Here is an 18909-nt window from a genome sequence, read left to right on the forward strand (position 1 = left end):
TGGGTGGCTGTGCCAGGGCATAGGTGGTGCTTCTGCGTCCTGGGCTGTTGCACAAAGCTCAGGTGCTTAATAAGGGAGGTAAAACTGGGCACTCCCAAATCTGCTGCTGATAAAACAGGGTTTAAAAGTGGCTGTGGGTTGAAGGGGGAAGTGAGTGTAAGAAATATAGTCCAGTCTACACATACAGTCATTGCAATAAATTGAGTGGGGAGGGTAGGCAGTCAGGAGTGGAACAGACCTGCAGCCTGATGCGCCCTCAGGACTTGTGGCTCAACATGGCTCATCTGGGTCACTCCCTGCCTCTCCTGCCTGAAGGCTGCTGTCAGGTGCTCTGCATCTGAGTGTATCATAAGAGCACATCAATGCTAACCTGCCTGGAAAAGGGCCTTAACATCCAGATGCATCTGCTCTGAGCATGGCAGATTGGACAGATGTGAAATAAAATGTTTTGTTATGGTTTGGAGAGTTTCTGTCCAGCACAGGCAAACCTGTGCTCATGCCATGCTGTTTCTGCTGGCAGCACTGTGCTGGGTAGCACCGGCCCCATTTGCATCGGGTTATTTCTTTTCTCCTGTCCTCTGTTGGCAACATGAGGATTTGATACTGACCCTACTGGAACCAGTGAGAAGAATTTCCAGAGTGGACTTCATACTTCAGTTTTTAAAGGGTTTTTAGTCATTGGGTGTGTGTTATTCTTGACATGGGGTACACTTGTGCTCGTTATTAAGCTCCTTCAGAAAAGCAGATTGCCTGTAAGAGCGAGGCATTGGACCTTGTTTACACAAATTCATACAAATAACTGCTCTTTAATAGAAAAACATAACTATATTAAAGAACTGGAAGTGATGTAAAGCTGAGCAAGGTCAAGCTGGTAACATTAAAAAGAGTAAGCCCCAATGAGAAGGCTTACTCTTTCCTTGCCGTCTTAAATGGAAAAGTAACTTGTGTGAATTAATAATAGAATATTCAACCAGAAATGTTTTTTTAACCAGAAAGCATCTGTGCCTTTGCAGCAAACATCTGTGGTAGAAGTGAAAAAAAAAGGGAGTTAAATAAACTTGTATGAAAATGGCAGACAGGAAAAAAGTCACACAGAAAAAAAACCAACTTGGGCCTTTTTTCCCCCTGCCTCCTGCTGTAAGTGATTAAATGTTTCGTATCCACGCAATGTATTCAGTTCTTAATAAAATTTTAAAGTCCCTCCATATGTCTAAGTGAAAGTGACCCAGAGGAGAACTTACAGGAAAATTGCTGCCTTTTTTCCCCCTTTTCCAGCAATCCTTTTTGACCTTTCTACAGTAACTCAATTATTTTGTCCATTTTGATATCAAACATTCAATAAGTAAAATTACATTGTGTTTTGTGCCTGTTCTCCTTAGCAATAGATCCTGCTTGCCAGCCCTGTTCTGTAGGTCAGTAAAAATCATCAATTTTCATGCATCATTGCTTGGACATGCAGTTTTACCATCATGCTGGATTTGGACTGCAGCATGATCAGGTGCTCAATGAGGTGCTCCTGGTTAAGGAGGGGTGGGATTTGGTCACCTGCTCTGGTTAGCCATGCCCTCCCCACCATCACTGCTGTGTGGAAGGCATGGGCATACTCTGCTGACAGGTGATCATGTATAATCCTCAGAAAGGCAGGATCTGAAGGAGAAATCTTAAGTTCCAAACAAATATTTATTGCCTGACTACATTTCATCATGTTTCAGTGGGTTGAGTGTTTCCCCTCCCCTGTCCTTTGTGAAACGCTATTGGTGAAAGATGTGGACAATGCTGAGGCTGTGTTTAACTGGATACAGTGCAAACACAGCAAAAGACCATCCCTTCCTGAAAGAGGTGAAGAAAGGCTTTCCTTAGCTTTCATTCAGTAAAGTCTGAGAGCAAATACTTCTAGCAGGCTTGTTTCCTTGAGGTCAGGTACAAACAACAGTGTAGTTAGAGAAGGGCCTCAACACTCACAAATGTTTGCCTTGCAACGTGAACCACTTTTAACCAGGTTTTCCAAGGAAGGAAGTCACAATTCCCTTCACGTGAAGATTTGCCCTGTCTTCTCACCTACCCAGAGCTGTGCAAAAATCATTGGGTTGATTTTCAGTTCTTGCCTTAAATGTGGTACAAGTTCCCTGAGATCTGCAAACCAGAAGATCTGGATGGTCTTTTGATCAATGTTTGTCTTAACTTTGGGGTAAAGAGAAAACTATTCTAAACTTCTGACAGTGTTTTGATTTTTATATTTACTTGGCTTTCCCCAAAATTCTAGAGAAAAATTCTACCTTAGGTTTCTAATTATCTCATTTTCCATGAACGTCTCTCTTCTTTTGGTTATGAGCAGTAAGTATTTGTTTTGTGTCTTCCCTGTGAAACAACACTACATTTGGGTCTATATTGATGTGACAAAGCAAGAAAATATGTTCCTTTGTTTCATCAGAAAAGAATGAAGGGTAATAATTAGAGCAGTACAAATTTCTGTGCTAAGAGTAAAATTGTGGGCATAAAAAATATCAGAATTACTAGAATGGTTTGTATTCCATTCTTTAGGAAAGGAGTTAAGGAAAGCTCTCTCTCATTCAATGGCCACTTTCTTTTCGGTCACAGAGTAACTTCAGTGTGCATTGTACCTTCCACCCTATAAAGACACTTTGTGTAATTAATGTTCAACAAATTTAACTGCTGAGCTACCAAGCTGGTTTACCATGACACATGCAACTTGTACAAACATTTCTTAGAAAAAACTGGCCAGGGCAGGCTGCTTTTCCTGCAGGGCTCTTCTCAGTGAAAGCCCATGGCTGCCTGTTGATTTGGGGGCTGCGGTGTTCCTCTCCTGAGATATAAATGTAGCTTAGCAAATAAGCCCCTTATCAACAACAGTTTCTAAATAGATTTTTGTAAATAATATGGGCTCAGAAGTCAGTTATAGTAATCTCAGAGCAGTCCTTTGAAGTGTATTTGTTTATTGCTGCATTCCCGTTGGCACAGTTGGGAGCTGCTCTGTCAGGACGTTGGTACAATGAGTTTGATAAAGAGATACTTCATGGCTCTGGCTGATCTAGGCTGTGTTCCCATCTTAGCCCTCCTCAACATGAGACCTACTATGTTTCAAGATAGGCACCCTGAAAGTGAGTGACAATTTTTTAAGTATCCAAACATGTTTGGACTCAAATTTATTTTAAATACTGGTAAAGAAAGCTGAGCGCTTATCTGTGGCATGTTGCATCAGATATTATTATTCTCCACTTCTTTTAGTATCTCCTAGCATTATGTAGAAACAAGAAAAAGAGATGTGTTTTATAGAATGGACTGTGGAAAAATGACATTACCAGCAATCAACACCCAACCATTGTAGGAGGAAAACAATAAACAACAATACTTGCTGCTTTTGAGCAGTGGGAATCATCAGGATGGGGCAATCCTATGATGCACTAGAGATCTTTAGTAAATTTGGATTGTGTAACCATCTAGAATGCAGTCTTTAAATTCCTATAGAGGTATTAAAAAACTGACTATTTAGAACACTGTTGGTAAACTATTACAGTTTGACAAAAATTGTGACAAGAAAAAGATTTTTCTGATAAAAGTGCTAATACTGTAGCTGGAGAACTCAGTGCAAGTAAAAAAATTAACTCCTGAAATATTGACAGTAATTGTCAGCAAAACTTCATTGTGCCATGTGAAAACTGATATGCTTTAATGCAGTTTAACTTCTCAATTTAAAATAAACTGGTTTTAACTGACTTTCCTCTTACTCTGTATTTTGCTATTTTATTCTTCTTTTATGGTACACTGTAGTACTCTGCATCTATCTTTCATTTGTTTTTGTAAGATTTTTTTTTTTAAATGTACCAAAGTCTAGGAGGGGAATTTAGAAATCATGTAAGTTCATTGAGGAAGTAAAATCCATAAAAATACAGTAGGATTGGTGTGGGGGAAACAATGTTCAATTCACGATATAAGGAAGTTATAGGAGTTCTAATTCCCTTCATTTCAGACATCAAAGACATATTAACTCCTCCTTTACCCCACATACTACAACTCAACCATTTCAATAACTAAGATATCTCTAGAAACATTGCTTTTGAAAGAGGTTTGGCTTAAAAATTGTTTTCTTTGTATTTTCACATGAGCCAAGTCTATTCCTGAGTGTAAAAACAATCCTGATTCTACAACAGGTGGAACAAGTGAGATCAGATATTTTCAGTATAATGTTCTTAGACTATTTTGAAAGGTAGAAAAAAGAGTGCAAAATATGTCCTGTAAACAGTTTCTCTAGAAAGCACAATATTAAAAGTTTAAAAGAACTTTTCCTACCTGTAGCTTTTGTGTGGATCAGGAAGTGTAGCTTTTTCTGATTACAATCTTCCATGGCTTAGCTTGGCTTCTGCATTTGAATGTTAAATATGTAAGAATGCCTTGTTTAGCTTGGGAGTTTGCATGACCTCTTAATGAGACACTGTAGTTAGTGTCATTGGGTATTAAGGCATCATGTGACTGTAGATGAAAATAAAATCCTTTAAAGTTTGCATTTAATACTTCCTAGAATCTGTAACCCTTTACCTGCAAGCTGGATAAAAACCTGATAGAACTCACCGTTTTCTGGCCAGGGATAAAAGGAGGAGAAGCGGAAGAACACGTGCCACGGAATTCCTTTCCTCCGGGACAGTCACAACAACCACAACAAAGCCCGAGCCTGACAGCCTGTTCACGCTGCCATTTGCGTATTCTTTAAATTAAATCTCCCTATATCACAAACAGTGCTGGAGGGATTTGGCAGAAAGTTCCTCTGTTGCATGTTGCCTGGCAATGACATTTATTCCCCACTGTTTTGTGTGATTCTCTAAAGAGAAATTCAGCTCTGAGACGTATTTGCAAGCATCGTGTCACATTTACCTTTTAAAGGTGCTGACTTTTCCTGGAATTATTTTGATTTGAGTGTGGTGTTTCCTGAAGTGATAGGAAAGATGTTCTGTTGCCACAAGCAGTTGAGAGAGTTTTCCCTGCACAGGAGGAGAGGTGTAAGTTAGGCAAGCACCTGGGTCGTGTGTGATCTTTAACGTATGTTGGTGTACCTGGAAACTGTAAAACAACCTCCTGGAAAGAACTGGCGCTAAGATTGCCTGTATGGCAGCTGGGGGGTGCAAAGTAGGGCTAAGAAAGCCTTTTCCATAACTGAATCCCTTAGGGTGTGGTTGTTGGTGTGGTGGGAGTTGGTGTTGTTTGTTTTTTTGTTTTTTTTTTTTTTTTTTTTGTGGTGTCAAGCCTCATGGAATCACTGAAATGAAGTTTGGCTGCTGTACCGAGTAGGCATGCTGTTCTCACTGTAAATAATGCTGGATTCACAGTTGCCTCCCTGCCTTGCAGGGATTGCATCCTCGCCTTCCCTGTGGAAGGAGGGTGCTGGATGAAGGTCACCAAGGGCTTGGTTTGCCCTGCCGTGCCTCCTTCCCCCTGTACCCCGGCAGGGAGCTGGAGCCGAGGCTGTCAATCCGCTGTCAGCAGCGGGCTGGGGCAGGCAGGTGCCTGCCCGGATGTGCCACCTGGCCCCTGCAGGAGCCAGCACACATTGATTTCATGTGCCAGCAATCAATAAAAGCTGCTTTGGATAGTCTTATTTTAAGCAGACAAATAAGTCATAAGGTGAAGACCAAGCATCATTTGCAGACTATGAACTAGTGTGCTGCAAAGCTCTGCAACAGGTCTTTGGCACATTTTAAATATTTTTTTTCCCTGCAAACAATTAGTTTTAGCTGAAAATGGACTTGAACCAGGAAGTTTCTTTGTACAAAACGTTCACTAAACCCTCCAAAGGCTTTCTGGTCAGTAAATAAATAATTGGCAGGCTAACATATCCCCAGATTGTGAGGGAAGGTGATGGAGGCGGGAGATGCACAGAGGTGAGGGCTGTGGATCTGCAGCTGTGGGCAGCCCTGTGCATGGCATGTGCTCGGACTGGCCTCATAGTCCTGCCCAGCTGGAGGTCACCCCATGGCAAGCTCTGTGGTATTTTGCCTTCAATGGTATTTTACATTGTTCTTGTGGCTGCTGGGCTAATGAGGTGTGCTACAGGCTGAGATATATCCAGTCAAAAAGCTGCATTTTAAGCCAGGAGGCCACTCAAAGCAAACACAGTGAAGCTGCCTTCCCCCCTCTCCTGCTTGGCATCCTTTTCAGACCCCTTCCATGGCTACTCTATTTTTTGTTCCACAGACTGTTAATTTCTGAGATTTCTCGAATCAGCACCCAGTATTCCTGTCTCGTAGAGCAGCCCCTGCAATCCCAACCTTGCTGTGCTGCTGAAACCTATCGTTTTCTGTGAGTATGTGCAAGCTGCTGGGATCCTTTTGGGTTGATTGCCTGACAGGTTTTCACAGATGTGTCCTGCAGGAAACGATCACTTGTCTCACCAATCCATAGTGCTTGTTCAGTAACACGGGTGTGACACTTTTTCAAAGGAAAAGTAGTTGAGACATTCAGCCTTCAGAAATCCTCTTTTCCCCCTAATCTCATTCTTGTACCTTAGTCCACTGTTTTGGCTGTGGCTTTCTGGAGAATGCTCCTGCTGAGATAGAAGGCTGCCTCGAAAAAGTGCAGCCTAAAAGGGTAACTTTGTGACTTCATATGCTATTGTCAATGTGATATTACAGTGGGAAGTGCTGGGCAATTTACTAGCAAGCAATGGGATATGCAGACAAATGGCAGTAAACTATCCAGTTGCTTTGGGGATGTTCTGTTCTCATCTGTGCTACAGCACGTCTGGATTTTTGCTGCATCTCTCACCTTGCAATTCTGTGTATTTCACTTTAAATATGCTAACTAGATCTATTTTAGTCTAGAAGCTTTCTCACATGGACTGAAATGCATGTGTAATCAGAGATGTAGTAGGAGAGCAGGCAGATGATTTTATTTATACAGTACTATGTGGTGAAAGCTCTGACAGTGGGAACATGTGAACACGCCTTAAATCCATTTTTGTACATTCCCTGCTGAGGCTGGAGAGGAGACCAGTGAGCTACCACCAAAAGAGCAGGTGCTGCAAATGGAGAGTGTACTGTGGCTGGGATCACATCAGGGGCTTTGCTGAGTTGGGATGGAGCCTCACCCACCCTGGCAAGCAGGCAGCACAGGTCTGGGGTGACAGGACAGCACAGGCAGGGAGAAGACCCTGGTAGGAGCAGATTTTAACCTTGGGGAAAAGGTGTGATTTTAAGGGCATGTTATACTGGACTGGAAACATTCCCTCACACTCTTCTGCTTACTGGCCTCTGTTTTCAGGTGCACTGAGCACTGTATAGCTTGTCCTTGATTGTGAAAGACCCCTTTTCACAGAAGGGCCATGGTTCAAACTGCTCCTTCTGGAGAAATACATGGTAAAAGGCTTAATCCTGCCTTGGGAAGGATCATGATTATTCTGGCAGCCTTTGACCTTCCTGTTGAAACTGAGAATTGAGATTATGAATTGGACCCACACTGAGAGCATCAGTTCATGTCATAAAAGCCAGGAGATTACCTCCAAAATGCAAGGAATGGTGTTCTGTAACCAGGCTGGAAAGGTAAACCACAGGAAAAAATGTAGCTCACTGGTCTCCCTGCAGCCATGTGGTGATCTAGGAAGAGTAATGTCCATAACAGGTTACAAGAACCTGAAGTAGGTTATATTTGTAGCATAAATACTTTATAATGATTCTTAGTAACAAACCCTTGTTAATGAAACCTATCCAGAGGCCCTAGTCCACGCTTCGATGACTACATGATCAATTTTATTATTATATTAAAAAATGCAATCATTTTATTAAAATATTATTATATTAAAAATAGAAGAAATAAAAATATATTTCAGAAGTCTGTCCTTTTGCAGTCTTAATATTTATACTAAAAGAGGTATTTTTAAATCTTTAATCAACAAAATGAAACGATGCAGATTGTTGTTAACAGCTTTATGGAAGTGCCCCAGAGGACCCATTTTATGAAGAATTATACAGACACATTAATAGTTTTTGACAAAGAGTAAACTCTCAGGGTTTTAAGCTGAAACAGCCCCCTCTGCATGCAAATCCCATTTCAGCAATCAATGTTTGCTTTAAATTCTTATTGCAAAATGGACAATACTTTTGTTTCTGCAGGTAAATGGCTTGAGTGTGCCTCATGGAAAAATCAGAGCTGGGGAAACCTGAATTCCTTCTGAATGCAAATTTTTCCAGGCTACATGTTAACCCACATTCTGATGTTATCTGATAATAATGTGAAAAAAAGTCAAATGGCCACAGGCTGTTTGAAATGAAGTCACGGGCCATGCATTCCCCAGCTGTGGTGCAAAGGAAATGACTGATAAAAATATTTTTTCTAGCTGACCTCTGGCTTACCTTTGTCTGCCTAAGAATTTCCGGCTAATTCCCTGTTAAAGCCTTCTTGCAGCTACAGCCTATTCCTAGAATCTTCTGTGTCAGAAAATACAGACTCCACCTGAGCTTGTTTATAGATGCACTTTATCTAAATGATATCTAAAGGAAAGCCTTGTTCTAGAGATGCAAACAGTGCTTCTTAACAAAAAGTAAATTGCCCTATTCCTATGTAGGGGTAGAACAGCACTTGGTATTTGGATGGCTCATTATTGGAGAAAGTACTCTGTCTCAGTACCACTGGCTACACATACTTGGGTACAGATTTGTGAAGGGCTGTGGAGCAGTCACTCTTGCAGTAGCAAGTGTCAGCAGCCTGAAGCCACTCAGAACCCTGTGTCTGCTGTATAGGCTCAATGTGAGGAGTCTGACCCCTGAGAAATTGATACAGAAAGCTGGCAAGCTGAATGAGATAGGTTAGGCACAAGGTGAGATTCTTGGGGGTGTCCTCTGCAAGGCTAAGAGCTGGACTTGATGATCCCTGGGGGTCCCTTCCAACTCAGAATATTCTGTGATTCTGTGATTACATTATACTCCATTATTAACCCCAAATCAGCCACTCTCCTGGCAGACAGAGGATGTATTTTACCCTTGCAAGATAATGAAAGAACTTACTTCCCGGTATTACACGGGTTATGGACAGGGAGTTCATGGCCAAAATGCACAAGTCATGCACTGTGTTTGAAAGAAGGTGGAAGCTGCCTCTTTTGGGACAGGATCCTGGGAACTGTGGTGCCTCTTCCCATAGCTTCACAGGTCTGAACTGGAGTGGGGTTTCAGCACCTTTTCTGTGCTTTTTATTGGCCTGGTCACAAAAGCCTTCATGTCTGTTGATTTGCACACTGTCAGTATGCAATCCAGTCATAAACATCATCTAAGAAGGGTGGGGGTTTTTTTTTGGCAAATCTCATTGTATTTTGAATGCTTGATTTAGTTACCTGCAATGACAGAAACGCTGGAATCTTTCCTTATCAATACTGTCCTTAAAAATTATTTATGTACAGGCCAAAGGAGGCTGCAAAGGCCACATGTCCCTCTGTCAGAGTGGAATTTCCACAAAATTAAGGGACACACACAAGTCTGCTTCCACAGTTTATTAGTACAAACAATGCATACACAAGACTGTATATTTGTTTGAAGACTGCAATAGATTTCTAATTTAACAACTCTGTAACAAAATTTAACTAAATTTGACATTTATGAAAATATAAATCTCTGATTGGGTAGGTTCTCCCAACAATACAAAGTTTACATAAAAACATTCAATATGATCTATTAGTTGCAAACCAGTTAGGAAAAATCATTCAAGTCACTTAATATACTATATTGGCTTGTACATTGAACATTCACACACTACATTAAGTTCTAGTTTAGCATTCATTTCTTGGAAATTTGTGGTATGGAATTCTGATTTTAAAAATAAGATTATTCTGTTTAAATAATTTGAAAATATTTCCATGGGTATGCCATCTTTAACATATGTAAGTAAGGGAAAATTTTCTTATGCTTTCAGATCTTGTCCAGTACATTTACTTAGGAAAATGTAAATTTTTTTACAGCATTTTTCATTATTTCACAATTTCTGCCTTGAAACTGGTAAAACTGTACAAAAGGCTCAGAGCAGTTTCTAAAGCAGAAAGTGAAGGTTGTATGCATGTGAGAGTAAGAAAAACCCATTACAAACTGGACTAAGAAGGGACCTGTTGACAGCCTTTACATTTAGTGGAATATTTCAGCAGGTACACAAACAGTCTCAGAGTGTTTGGTCATTTGATCGGTATTAATCATGGGAAAGAAGAGAAACAATACTAAGGCAAATGTTATAAGGACTAATACATGGCATGTCTGAAAACTACCAGGATTACTTTGGAGACAGAGGAGATACTTTAGACTTTCTTACAACAAAATGGACAGCAATATTTTAACATAAAGAAATTAATGTCTTTAAGTGTTCATCAGTAATGCTCCTTCTCTTTGAAAAGTTTTCATTACGACCTGTACTAATACACACTATGAAGACAAAACATTTCCCCAAACCAAAAATAAAACCCCAATCCCTATACTTCCTTTAGAACTCAGGACTTTTATAATTTTTATCACAATACAGAAACCTGAAATCCCTGCATGCAATTTTTTTAAAAAAAACTCTCATTGTGTTCATTGAGGTGAACAAATACTTGTTGCCTCACGTGCTGACATGTTAGCAGCTGACTGGCACTTATTCCTTTCAGCCCAAAGATTAAACCCAATTGAAAAGAAAAATAAAAGTAGATATTTTTAAAATGATGATGGAATGTATCAAGTGTTCCAGGTTGGCAGGTGACATCTTGTCATTGCACCATCAAGCAGAAAAACACATTTTTGCAAGTGGGTATAAAGTTGACTGTTAGCTATAGACCCATCTAGGTGCTTGGAATATAAAATAGTGGTCTGACTTCTCACCAATCACTTAGAGCTTTGGCTCTAGTTAAAACAGTCTGTCAGCCACAGATAGAATCACCTAACTTCTGTAATAGCATAACAATTTTGATAGTATTGCTAGAAATTTTTAATCAAGGCCCTGGTGAAATTCTGGACTAAACCTTGTATTCCGAAATTAAAAAAAACCCTGCAGCCCATTTGCTTTACATTTGCTTTTATGTTTACAGAAATGTAAGACAGGAAAAAACAGCTGGTCTGCCCTCTGCTGTTTCTATCTGTCTTCCAAGAAACGCACTGATTTTTACATTAATTCAGAAGACGTACCTAAGCACGTGTACTACTCAGATAAGCTCGCCCAGATGGTTGCTCAGTTATCAGATGCAAAACTGTGTCTGCAATCTATGGCTGAGCACACTTTCTCATAGCAGTAGCTGTGCCTTTTGGTTGGTGTTGCTTCACTCACCTCAGCCTCTGTAACTGTAATGGGGCTATCCCTTGCAAATACTTCTGTTGATTCCCTCCAAATGCAGTCTGCAGTCACTTTGAAACTATAATTGTGACACTTTGGCCTAATCACTTGTGTTGCGTTGTTGAAAATCTGACGGCTGTTTGAAGTAGCAATTTTGATTTTCAGTGCAGCATCAACTCGATCCACTACAGTGTAAGTACCTATACTTCCATCATCAAATCCAATAATAATGTTTAAATGTCTCTGTGAGAGTGCAAGAAAAGTGGGAGTTTTATAAAGAGAGCAGGCACCGATGTTTTTGCCATCTGCTAGCCTCATTACAATTAAACTAGAGACTGCACCATTGTCATCATCTTCCTCCCCACGACAACAAATGTACACCAGGTAGCGGCCGTCACGAGACAGCCTCTGCCGCCAGATGACACCTGGAGCATGAACCACACGGAGTTTTCCACTGTGTAGATCAAGCACATTGATGTTCTCATCACCACGGGTTATAATTCCTAGCTTCCCGTTTGGAGATATTTCAAAGTCTTCCAATTTTTTTAAGAAATTGGTAGGCAATTGTACACGTCTGCATATGACTTCCTCTGTTAGGCTCCAGATGTTCACACTTTCAGTAGATGTTATAAATACTATAATATCTGGGCAGTCTGGTATCAACTTAATATCCACGATGCTTGCACCATCATCACAGCAAAACTTCTTTGTTATACTGCCGGTCCAGAGACTCACTGCCAAAACTTTGTTCTTTGCCATTCCAACCACAAATGTATTTGCAGTTGTTATAAATGCATTCTGTAAGGCAACTAAAATATTGCAAACCCTATGTCCTGTAGCCAGTCGCCAAACTCTGGATGCATTTTGCTCGCAGAGAGAGACTACAAACTGGTCATTGTGAGTAATCATTAGCTCTGAAATTTTTTGTCCATTAATGCGAAATATATTTTCACCACTGACCGTGTGCCATACATACTGGCTGCATTTGTCATCTGATGTAACCATTATCTCTCCAGAAGAGGTCAGCACACAGTTTTCAACAATACCTTCATGCTTGAACACAGCTTCAATAAATCCAGTGCTGAAGTTCCACTTATGGACAGAATCTGATCCATCCAACGTGTATATTAATTCACCTCTGGCTGGCAACACCAGTCTTTGGATGGGTTTGCCAGATTTGTCAATATTGGACATAGCAGTTATGATGTCTATATCCCAGATAGAAAGGACACCACTGGTGGATAAGGATAGCAGCATGTTATGATGATTTGATTTAATTAGCCTGACTATAGTTCCTGAGATTTCCTGTAAGCTTGCCATACACTGTCCAGTATCTCTTCTCCAAACAAAAATGGCTGAGGTATTTTCCATTGAAGCAATTATACAGTTGCCATTTTTGGACAACACGGCAGATATAAAGCGCTCATTGTGTTTAGCTCTAAACTTTTCAGCCACCTTCCACACACGAGTGTCAAGAAGTTCAATGCTGAGAGCCTTACAAATTAAAATTGCACTTTGGTCTTCAGAAAGCTCTATGCTGACAACTTCACTGTCTTCTCTTCTGCAGTCAAAGTCATCTGTAAGCTGAGGCTTTGCAATTTCCTCTGTATTCCAAACAGAGAGGCTACCCTCACTGTCCACCATCACCATTTCTTGGGCTGTGTCTAAAATGAGAAGGAATTTCACAAATCCACTTGAAAATTCAGAGGTCACAGTGGTCAGCTTCTCTCCACTGCCCAAGTGGAAAATGGTTGCGGTGTTCAAATACTGCCCGCAGAATGCATAAACTCCATCTGGAGAGCACTGCACACAGGTCACTTCGTACCAGCAGTGGAACTGATAGAGAGGCCAACCGTAAAGCAGATCTATTACAGTAACATCTTTACTGGCCTCCAGCCAAGCAAGAGCATGGTTGACCGATAATGTAAATCCATTTATAAAACTGGAGTCCCCTGCAATTCCACAGTGTTTTGACCCCTTAATTTCCACCTCAGAAAGAAGACAGGAATTTATGTTATCATATACCAAAAGAGTGTTGTTTGTTGTAGCTACTACAAGATACTTTTCATCACTAGAAAGCTTCATCCCTAAGATAACAGATGGAGCTGTTGTAATTTGCCTTAGTAGCTGGCGGGTTTCTACATCCCAAGTGCTAATGGAGCCATTTTCTAAAGCAGCAATAATTGTGCTGGGATTAAATGTAGGCAAAATCTCAGTGACATGCATGCAGCTGGATGACAGTGGCAGGCGCTCAGGGCTGTAAGTCACATCCATGGAGGAGTGCAAAGGGACGATAGAGCAGTACTTGGGCCCGTCCTTGTCACATTCTAGGAGGAGATGTCTGAGTTTGGGCAATGAGCTTACTACTGGGAGAAGTCTCTGCTGCAATTCAGCTGAGAGTGAACCTGGGTATTTTACGACTTTGAACTTTATACTGCGGAGGGTACTGGCCAGAAATTTCAGCTCCTTTTCTTGAGAGTAAGTGTAAGCTAGTTCTATGTCAGAAAGTGCTTTATCAAACTGCCCTATTCTAATCATGGTGTACAGCCAGCTGAAGTTCATGATCACTCCATACAGAAGGTCATCAGTTCTTCCACATCTTGTTAAGTGATGAATAAGCTCTGTCATTTTTCTGTGATTAATAAAAAAGATATCAGGTTCCAGTGGGTTACACTGAAAGACCCAAGGCTGATCTGGAGCCTGCCTGTCAAAAGCCGCCTGATCCATGGAGTGCTTTTCATCCTCGTTCAGGCCTCTACTGGCGTGGTCAGGACAACCACTCAGGTATTGGTCATTGCTGTAAAAAGGTTTTCTTCGTCCACCTGACCAAACACCAAGGAAATACTCTGCCATGACTGTGTGCATTTCACGCAAGTCTTCTTCATTGTGCAGGTACAGTTTCTGGGCAATCAGCTGCAAGTGCCTATTTGCCCAAAGAAGCAGCGTTACATTTTTCACCTGTCGCTCTATTAAATACCCCTGTAAGCCCTCCTTAAGTCTTGCAATGTATATATATGGAATTCTCAAGGGGTTACTTTCTCTGACTCTCTCATTCAGTTCATACATAACACTGTTGTCAAGGGCTAAAATATCCTCCAGTTCCATTTCACTCAGGCCAGATTTGGACATAGTGATGTAGCCAAGTGCTCTTGACAATAGTCTTGACCCACACTTGTTTTCCAGTGACCAAAACAACTGCTCTATGCTTTCATGGACAGTAACACAGAGGGAGGACTCATCCACATCCTTGTGAGATCTCCAGTGCCTGACCTCTCTGAAGGTTAAGTTCACAAACATAGGCAGTGTGCACTTGGAGAATGCCTCATTGACATAGATTTGTTGCCCTGATGTTACTTTCCTTTTAACTCGCAGTAGCTGATGTTTCAGTACTTGACTGCACATCTTTCTGTCCCTTGCAGTCAACTCAATGTAGTTGCTTTCTTCATGAATAAGGCACCTCAGTTTTTGCAGGATCCCATGCTTGTTTGGCAGTGTTGACAAAATTATCCGTACTGAACGTGGAAGGTGAATGGGAAGCCACCAGAGCTTTCTACCATCATCACTATCTGTTAGCTGTTCTAAAGCATCAAATATAATCACCAGCGGCCTGTGAAATGAAGACTCATTCAAGAGATTTATGAACAAGTCCCGAAGGTCATGAATCTTTTTTGGGTAACTTTGTACGAGGCAGCGATAGTTGACTGCTAGTTGTTCACAAATGCTTTGAAGTATATTCTTCAGATCTGTACTTGTTTCAGTAGATCCCAAAAATCTTATAACTACCACAGGGTCAGAATCTGGTCCCATCTCTTCTTGTAACCAGGAATAGGCCTAGAATACAGAGCATAATTTAGTTTATATCTCAATGAAGCACAGTAACAGAGTTTATTAATAGTGATAGTCTACATATGAATAAACATTTAAAAATATTACTGGTTGAATAGAAATGCTCTCACTGGCAGAGTTCAAGGCGGGTGCACTGAATGAAATTCAAATCATGTATCATCTGTATTTAGCACAAAAAGGCTTACATCAAAGGGGACATGACTAGAATGTATTCCATAAATCCCAGGGCACTCTTCACAAAATCTGAGTCTCACCTCTGAAAGTGTGTAGATAGAGTGTCTTATAAATAGACTTCCTTAGAAACTACACAATGTCATCCTTGGTCAGCCTCACCAGCCTACTACCTAATCCTGTTTAGCATTGATTCTGACTGAGTAAAAAGACATGTCTCTAGAGGACATGGATCAGAGTACAGATCCCTGGCCCATGGAACTGCACTTTGCCCTGGTGTACCTGTGACTTTTACTCTAAAACACTGCCACAAAAAAGAAAAGGTGTCTGTCGCCTGAAGTTTTCTTGGTTAGAGCACTCCAAGCTAGTGAGGAATGTTAACTTCTTTAAATCTTCCCAGTCTGTGCAGGCTAACACACTCAGTTCTACATCTCTTCACCTCACTTTATGTATTTTACACTATTTTAAAAGAAAAGCAGCACCAGTGTCTCTAGGCTGACTTATGTACTCAGATATGAAATGAGATCTTGAGTTGCAACTCCCAATTTCATATATAATGTGACTCCACAGGAAGTAGAGACAGGGATTTTAAACAGTATTGTTCCTTTCTTCATTTCCTTCTGGCTGATATGACTTTTCCCCAGCTCACTATGCTAAATTCTCTGACCACCCTGCCAGGATCTCAAAGTTGTGACTGTCATCTGCAGAATTAGGTCTGGTGATGCCAGCTTGGGCTTGTTCTGCATCTTGTTCTGCCTTGCACAAAGTGTTTCATTCATTTCCCTGTAGTACTCAGCTCAATGACTTAAACAGCATATTCCAGATAAGTATGGGTATTTTTGCAGCTTATTCCATATAGATTTATAGCCAGTGTAGTAGAATAATTCTGGAATAGTTTCTTATGAGAACATGAGATGGTATGACTTGGAAAGATGTACTGCAATTTGTGTTTAAGATTGAAATCAGAATAAGATGTTTAGATGGTTGTGGATTCATAGGGCCTCAGAGGAACAAGAAGAAAAGAGATCATTCTAAATTATGTTAATTCAGAATATATTGATTCCTATTAGATTTCTAAGAGCTTTAATAAACTATATTTGTTTTGGCTAAGGACATGATACAGATACGTTATAATTGAAAGGTAATATTTTTCTGCACATGTGTACAATAATATGCCGAATATACATGTTATTATTTTTATTTTCTGTATTGAGGGCTGATAGATCTGTTGAGAAAAGAAAGAATTAAATTAAGTTGGCCTTTACACACAGTAATGCTCTCAACGTGACCTCAGGATGTAAGATACTTATTTACCTTCTTCGCTGCTTCAGCTAACAGAAGAGTCTTCCCTGTGCATGGTCCTCCATATATGATAAGAGGGTTAATGTGTCCTATTTTTCTAGGTAAAACATATTTGTGAACGATGTTTAATGCCTCACATCTATATTCGTAAAAAGTGGAGTACGTTTTACATAGCGATGAGTGTTGAAGGACTTCATCGTACAGCACGTCTGTCTCCGTGTCAAAATTCTGCTGCACTGTAGCTTGGATTATGTCAATCATGTCTTCATAGAACTGTTTGCCAAGTCCTTCAATGTAATGGCTCTCCACTTCTTGGGAGTAGCCCAGTTTCATGTCACAGTGGGTGACGGAGGTGTACACTCTCAGATTGGACGATGCGACAATGGTAGGAATGAATTCATCCCTGAGCTTGATCAGTTTCTCATGGGCTTCAGGATCTCGTAGGAACTTCCCAGCTTTATGGACCACGTCCATGTATTTTCCCATCTCTGGAATTTTAACGAAACGCTCAATGTTGGCAATTTTCCGGATGTAGCAAACACACTTCTTTAGGAAAGCTGGTGTTTGTTTACCCAAGGCAAAATCAAGTTCATCTTCAATAGCTGGGGATGAAAAGAGAACACAGAGTGTCTGTCAACTTTTCTTTATAAACAGTTCAAGAACATGCCCTACCCCCAACAGGCAGACTAGATTGCATTTGTTCTCTGTAAAAACAGAAAAAACAAACACAGAGAATTTGCTGAGTGCTTTTGTATGGGTTTTAGTCTCAAGCAAGCACAACAAACCTTTTTTCCCCCCTTTAATTATATGAGAAATGCCAACAGAAATATATTTTCACGTTTGTGAAAAGGTTGACAGGACAGACAATAAATGAAAACATTGAAATTGTTAGTGTGAACCTTACCAGAGGAAAGATATCTCTTTGCCTGGCTGTGTTTCATTTTTCCTTTCTCATACAGCAATTTCACAGCAGTCTTAAAAATCTTCTTAATCTCTTCTGATATATCTTGCCATTTGTTCTCATTCATTGAATTTGAAGAAGATTCCATCTTTTAAAAAATCCATTGTTAAAAAGTAGGTGTAATACATACATATACAACTTCAGAAAGCAGAAGTCTAATATTCAAAGCCAAAAATAACATGGTAACAGAGAAACACATACACTAACGAAAATCAATAAAAGATAAATATTTCATACTGCAGATGATCATACTGTATTCCATTCTAGAATTTTAAGAGTTAGCTCCTTGGAGTATTTTCTAAATCCCTAGTGTAGGCAGCTAATGCAATATTTTTCAAGAATAAGGCCAATAACACCTTTATAGAAAGAGGATTTTGAGAACCAAGCCTGAATTATTATAAAGCAGCAGCAATACTGCTAAAATTATTGCTCCTTTAGTGAGATGTAATAATGATAAAAATTTAAACTTAGATCTCAAAACTGAAAATGGGGTTCCTGGTACCTATAATTAAGTGCCTTCTATTAGCTACCATATTTTAAAAATACAGGATTACATGCGACATTATGATCACTCATTCATTGCTATAGTAACACTAATCTTAACTGTCATCAGAGAGGAACTCTGATATAAATTCACTAATCCTTTCAGATGGTATCTTGCAAATGCCATGCTGGTGCTTTCTCTAAAGCAGCTAGGTTTCATTTACTGCTGGTGAAATATTTCAGGGGTCTCCAGTTTTCTTGGAGTGTGGAATCTCCAGAATAAGTTCCCTACCAACTCTTTCTTGACAGAGCTGAGTATTTTTTAATAATTTCTATAAGTTTATGAGATGTAACTCTGTGTTACATCTTTAAGTTATGTTACATCTATGTTACAGCTTTAAGTTATGAACATCTTTTTTAAATTAAGTTATGAATATTAAGTAATTTAAGTTATGGACATATTTTCATTTAGTCCTGTGTTAGTCAGTAGCTTCAGGAAAAGTACAAAGATTTAAGAACAAAAACCCCTAATAATATAATATGGCACTCAAAATGAAGTGAAAACTCTTTTAAGGATTTCATTTTTTGTACACTAAAATATGTCCTTAGGTATATACTGGATGTGTAGGAGGGTAGAACTGAGCCCTGAGAAATAGATACGGTTTTTATCATCATCAATTAAAGACAAATGCCTGCTTTAAAAATTATAATTAACAGTGTTGAAAAAATCTTATAATGCAGTTGATAAGTTAAAAGTATGATACCTGACTCAGGACAGTGCTAAGTACTTGTTTGACAGGTTTTCTTCTATGGGGATAGAAGGGAAAATGTGTATTTCCTCTGGAAGTCCTATTCATTGAAAT

General features: G+C 39.9%; 2 protein-coding genes across 7 annotated transcripts in view; both read right to left on the bottom strand.

Annotated features, from left to right (window-relative positions):
- Positions 1-5172, bottom strand: part of PGCKA1 (PDCD10 and GCKIII kinases associated 1) — a 41540-nt gene extending 36368 nt beyond the window's left edge. For 2 of the 4 annotated variants that reach the window (XM_074541626.1, XM_074541625.1), the window contains exon 1: positions 4588-5172. The gene's annotated coding sequence lies outside the window, so the exon portion shown is untranslated. Of the gene's footprint in view, positions 1-4308; positions 4560-4587 lie in introns of those variants that run through there. The other 2 variants (XM_026795581.2, XM_014269494.3) reach the window with 1 other exon arrangement.
- A 4300-nt stretch (positions 5173-9472) lies between these two features.
- NWD2 (NACHT and WD repeat domain containing 2) overlaps positions 9473-18909 on the bottom strand; it is a 51284-nt gene continuing 41847 nt past the window's right edge. For all 3 annotated transcript variants that reach the window (XM_005490492.4, XM_074541628.1, XM_074541627.1), the window contains 3 exons: positions 17507-17651; positions 16615-17204; positions 9473-15114 (listed from right to left, as the gene is read on the bottom strand). In XM_005490492.4, coding sequence (XP_005490549.1) covers positions 11182-15114; positions 16615-17204; positions 17507-17651 — 4668 coding nt within the window. In that variant the 3' untranslated portion in view covers positions 9473-11181. The remainder of the gene's footprint in view (positions 15115-16614; positions 17205-17506; positions 17652-18909) is intronic.

This window comes from Zonotrichia albicollis, chromosome 5 (genome assembly GCF_047830755.1).
Source record: "Zonotrichia albicollis isolate bZonAlb1 chromosome 5, bZonAlb1.hap1, whole genome shotgun sequence".
NCBI lineage: Eukaryota > Metazoa > Chordata > Aves > Passeriformes > Passerellidae > Zonotrichia > Zonotrichia albicollis.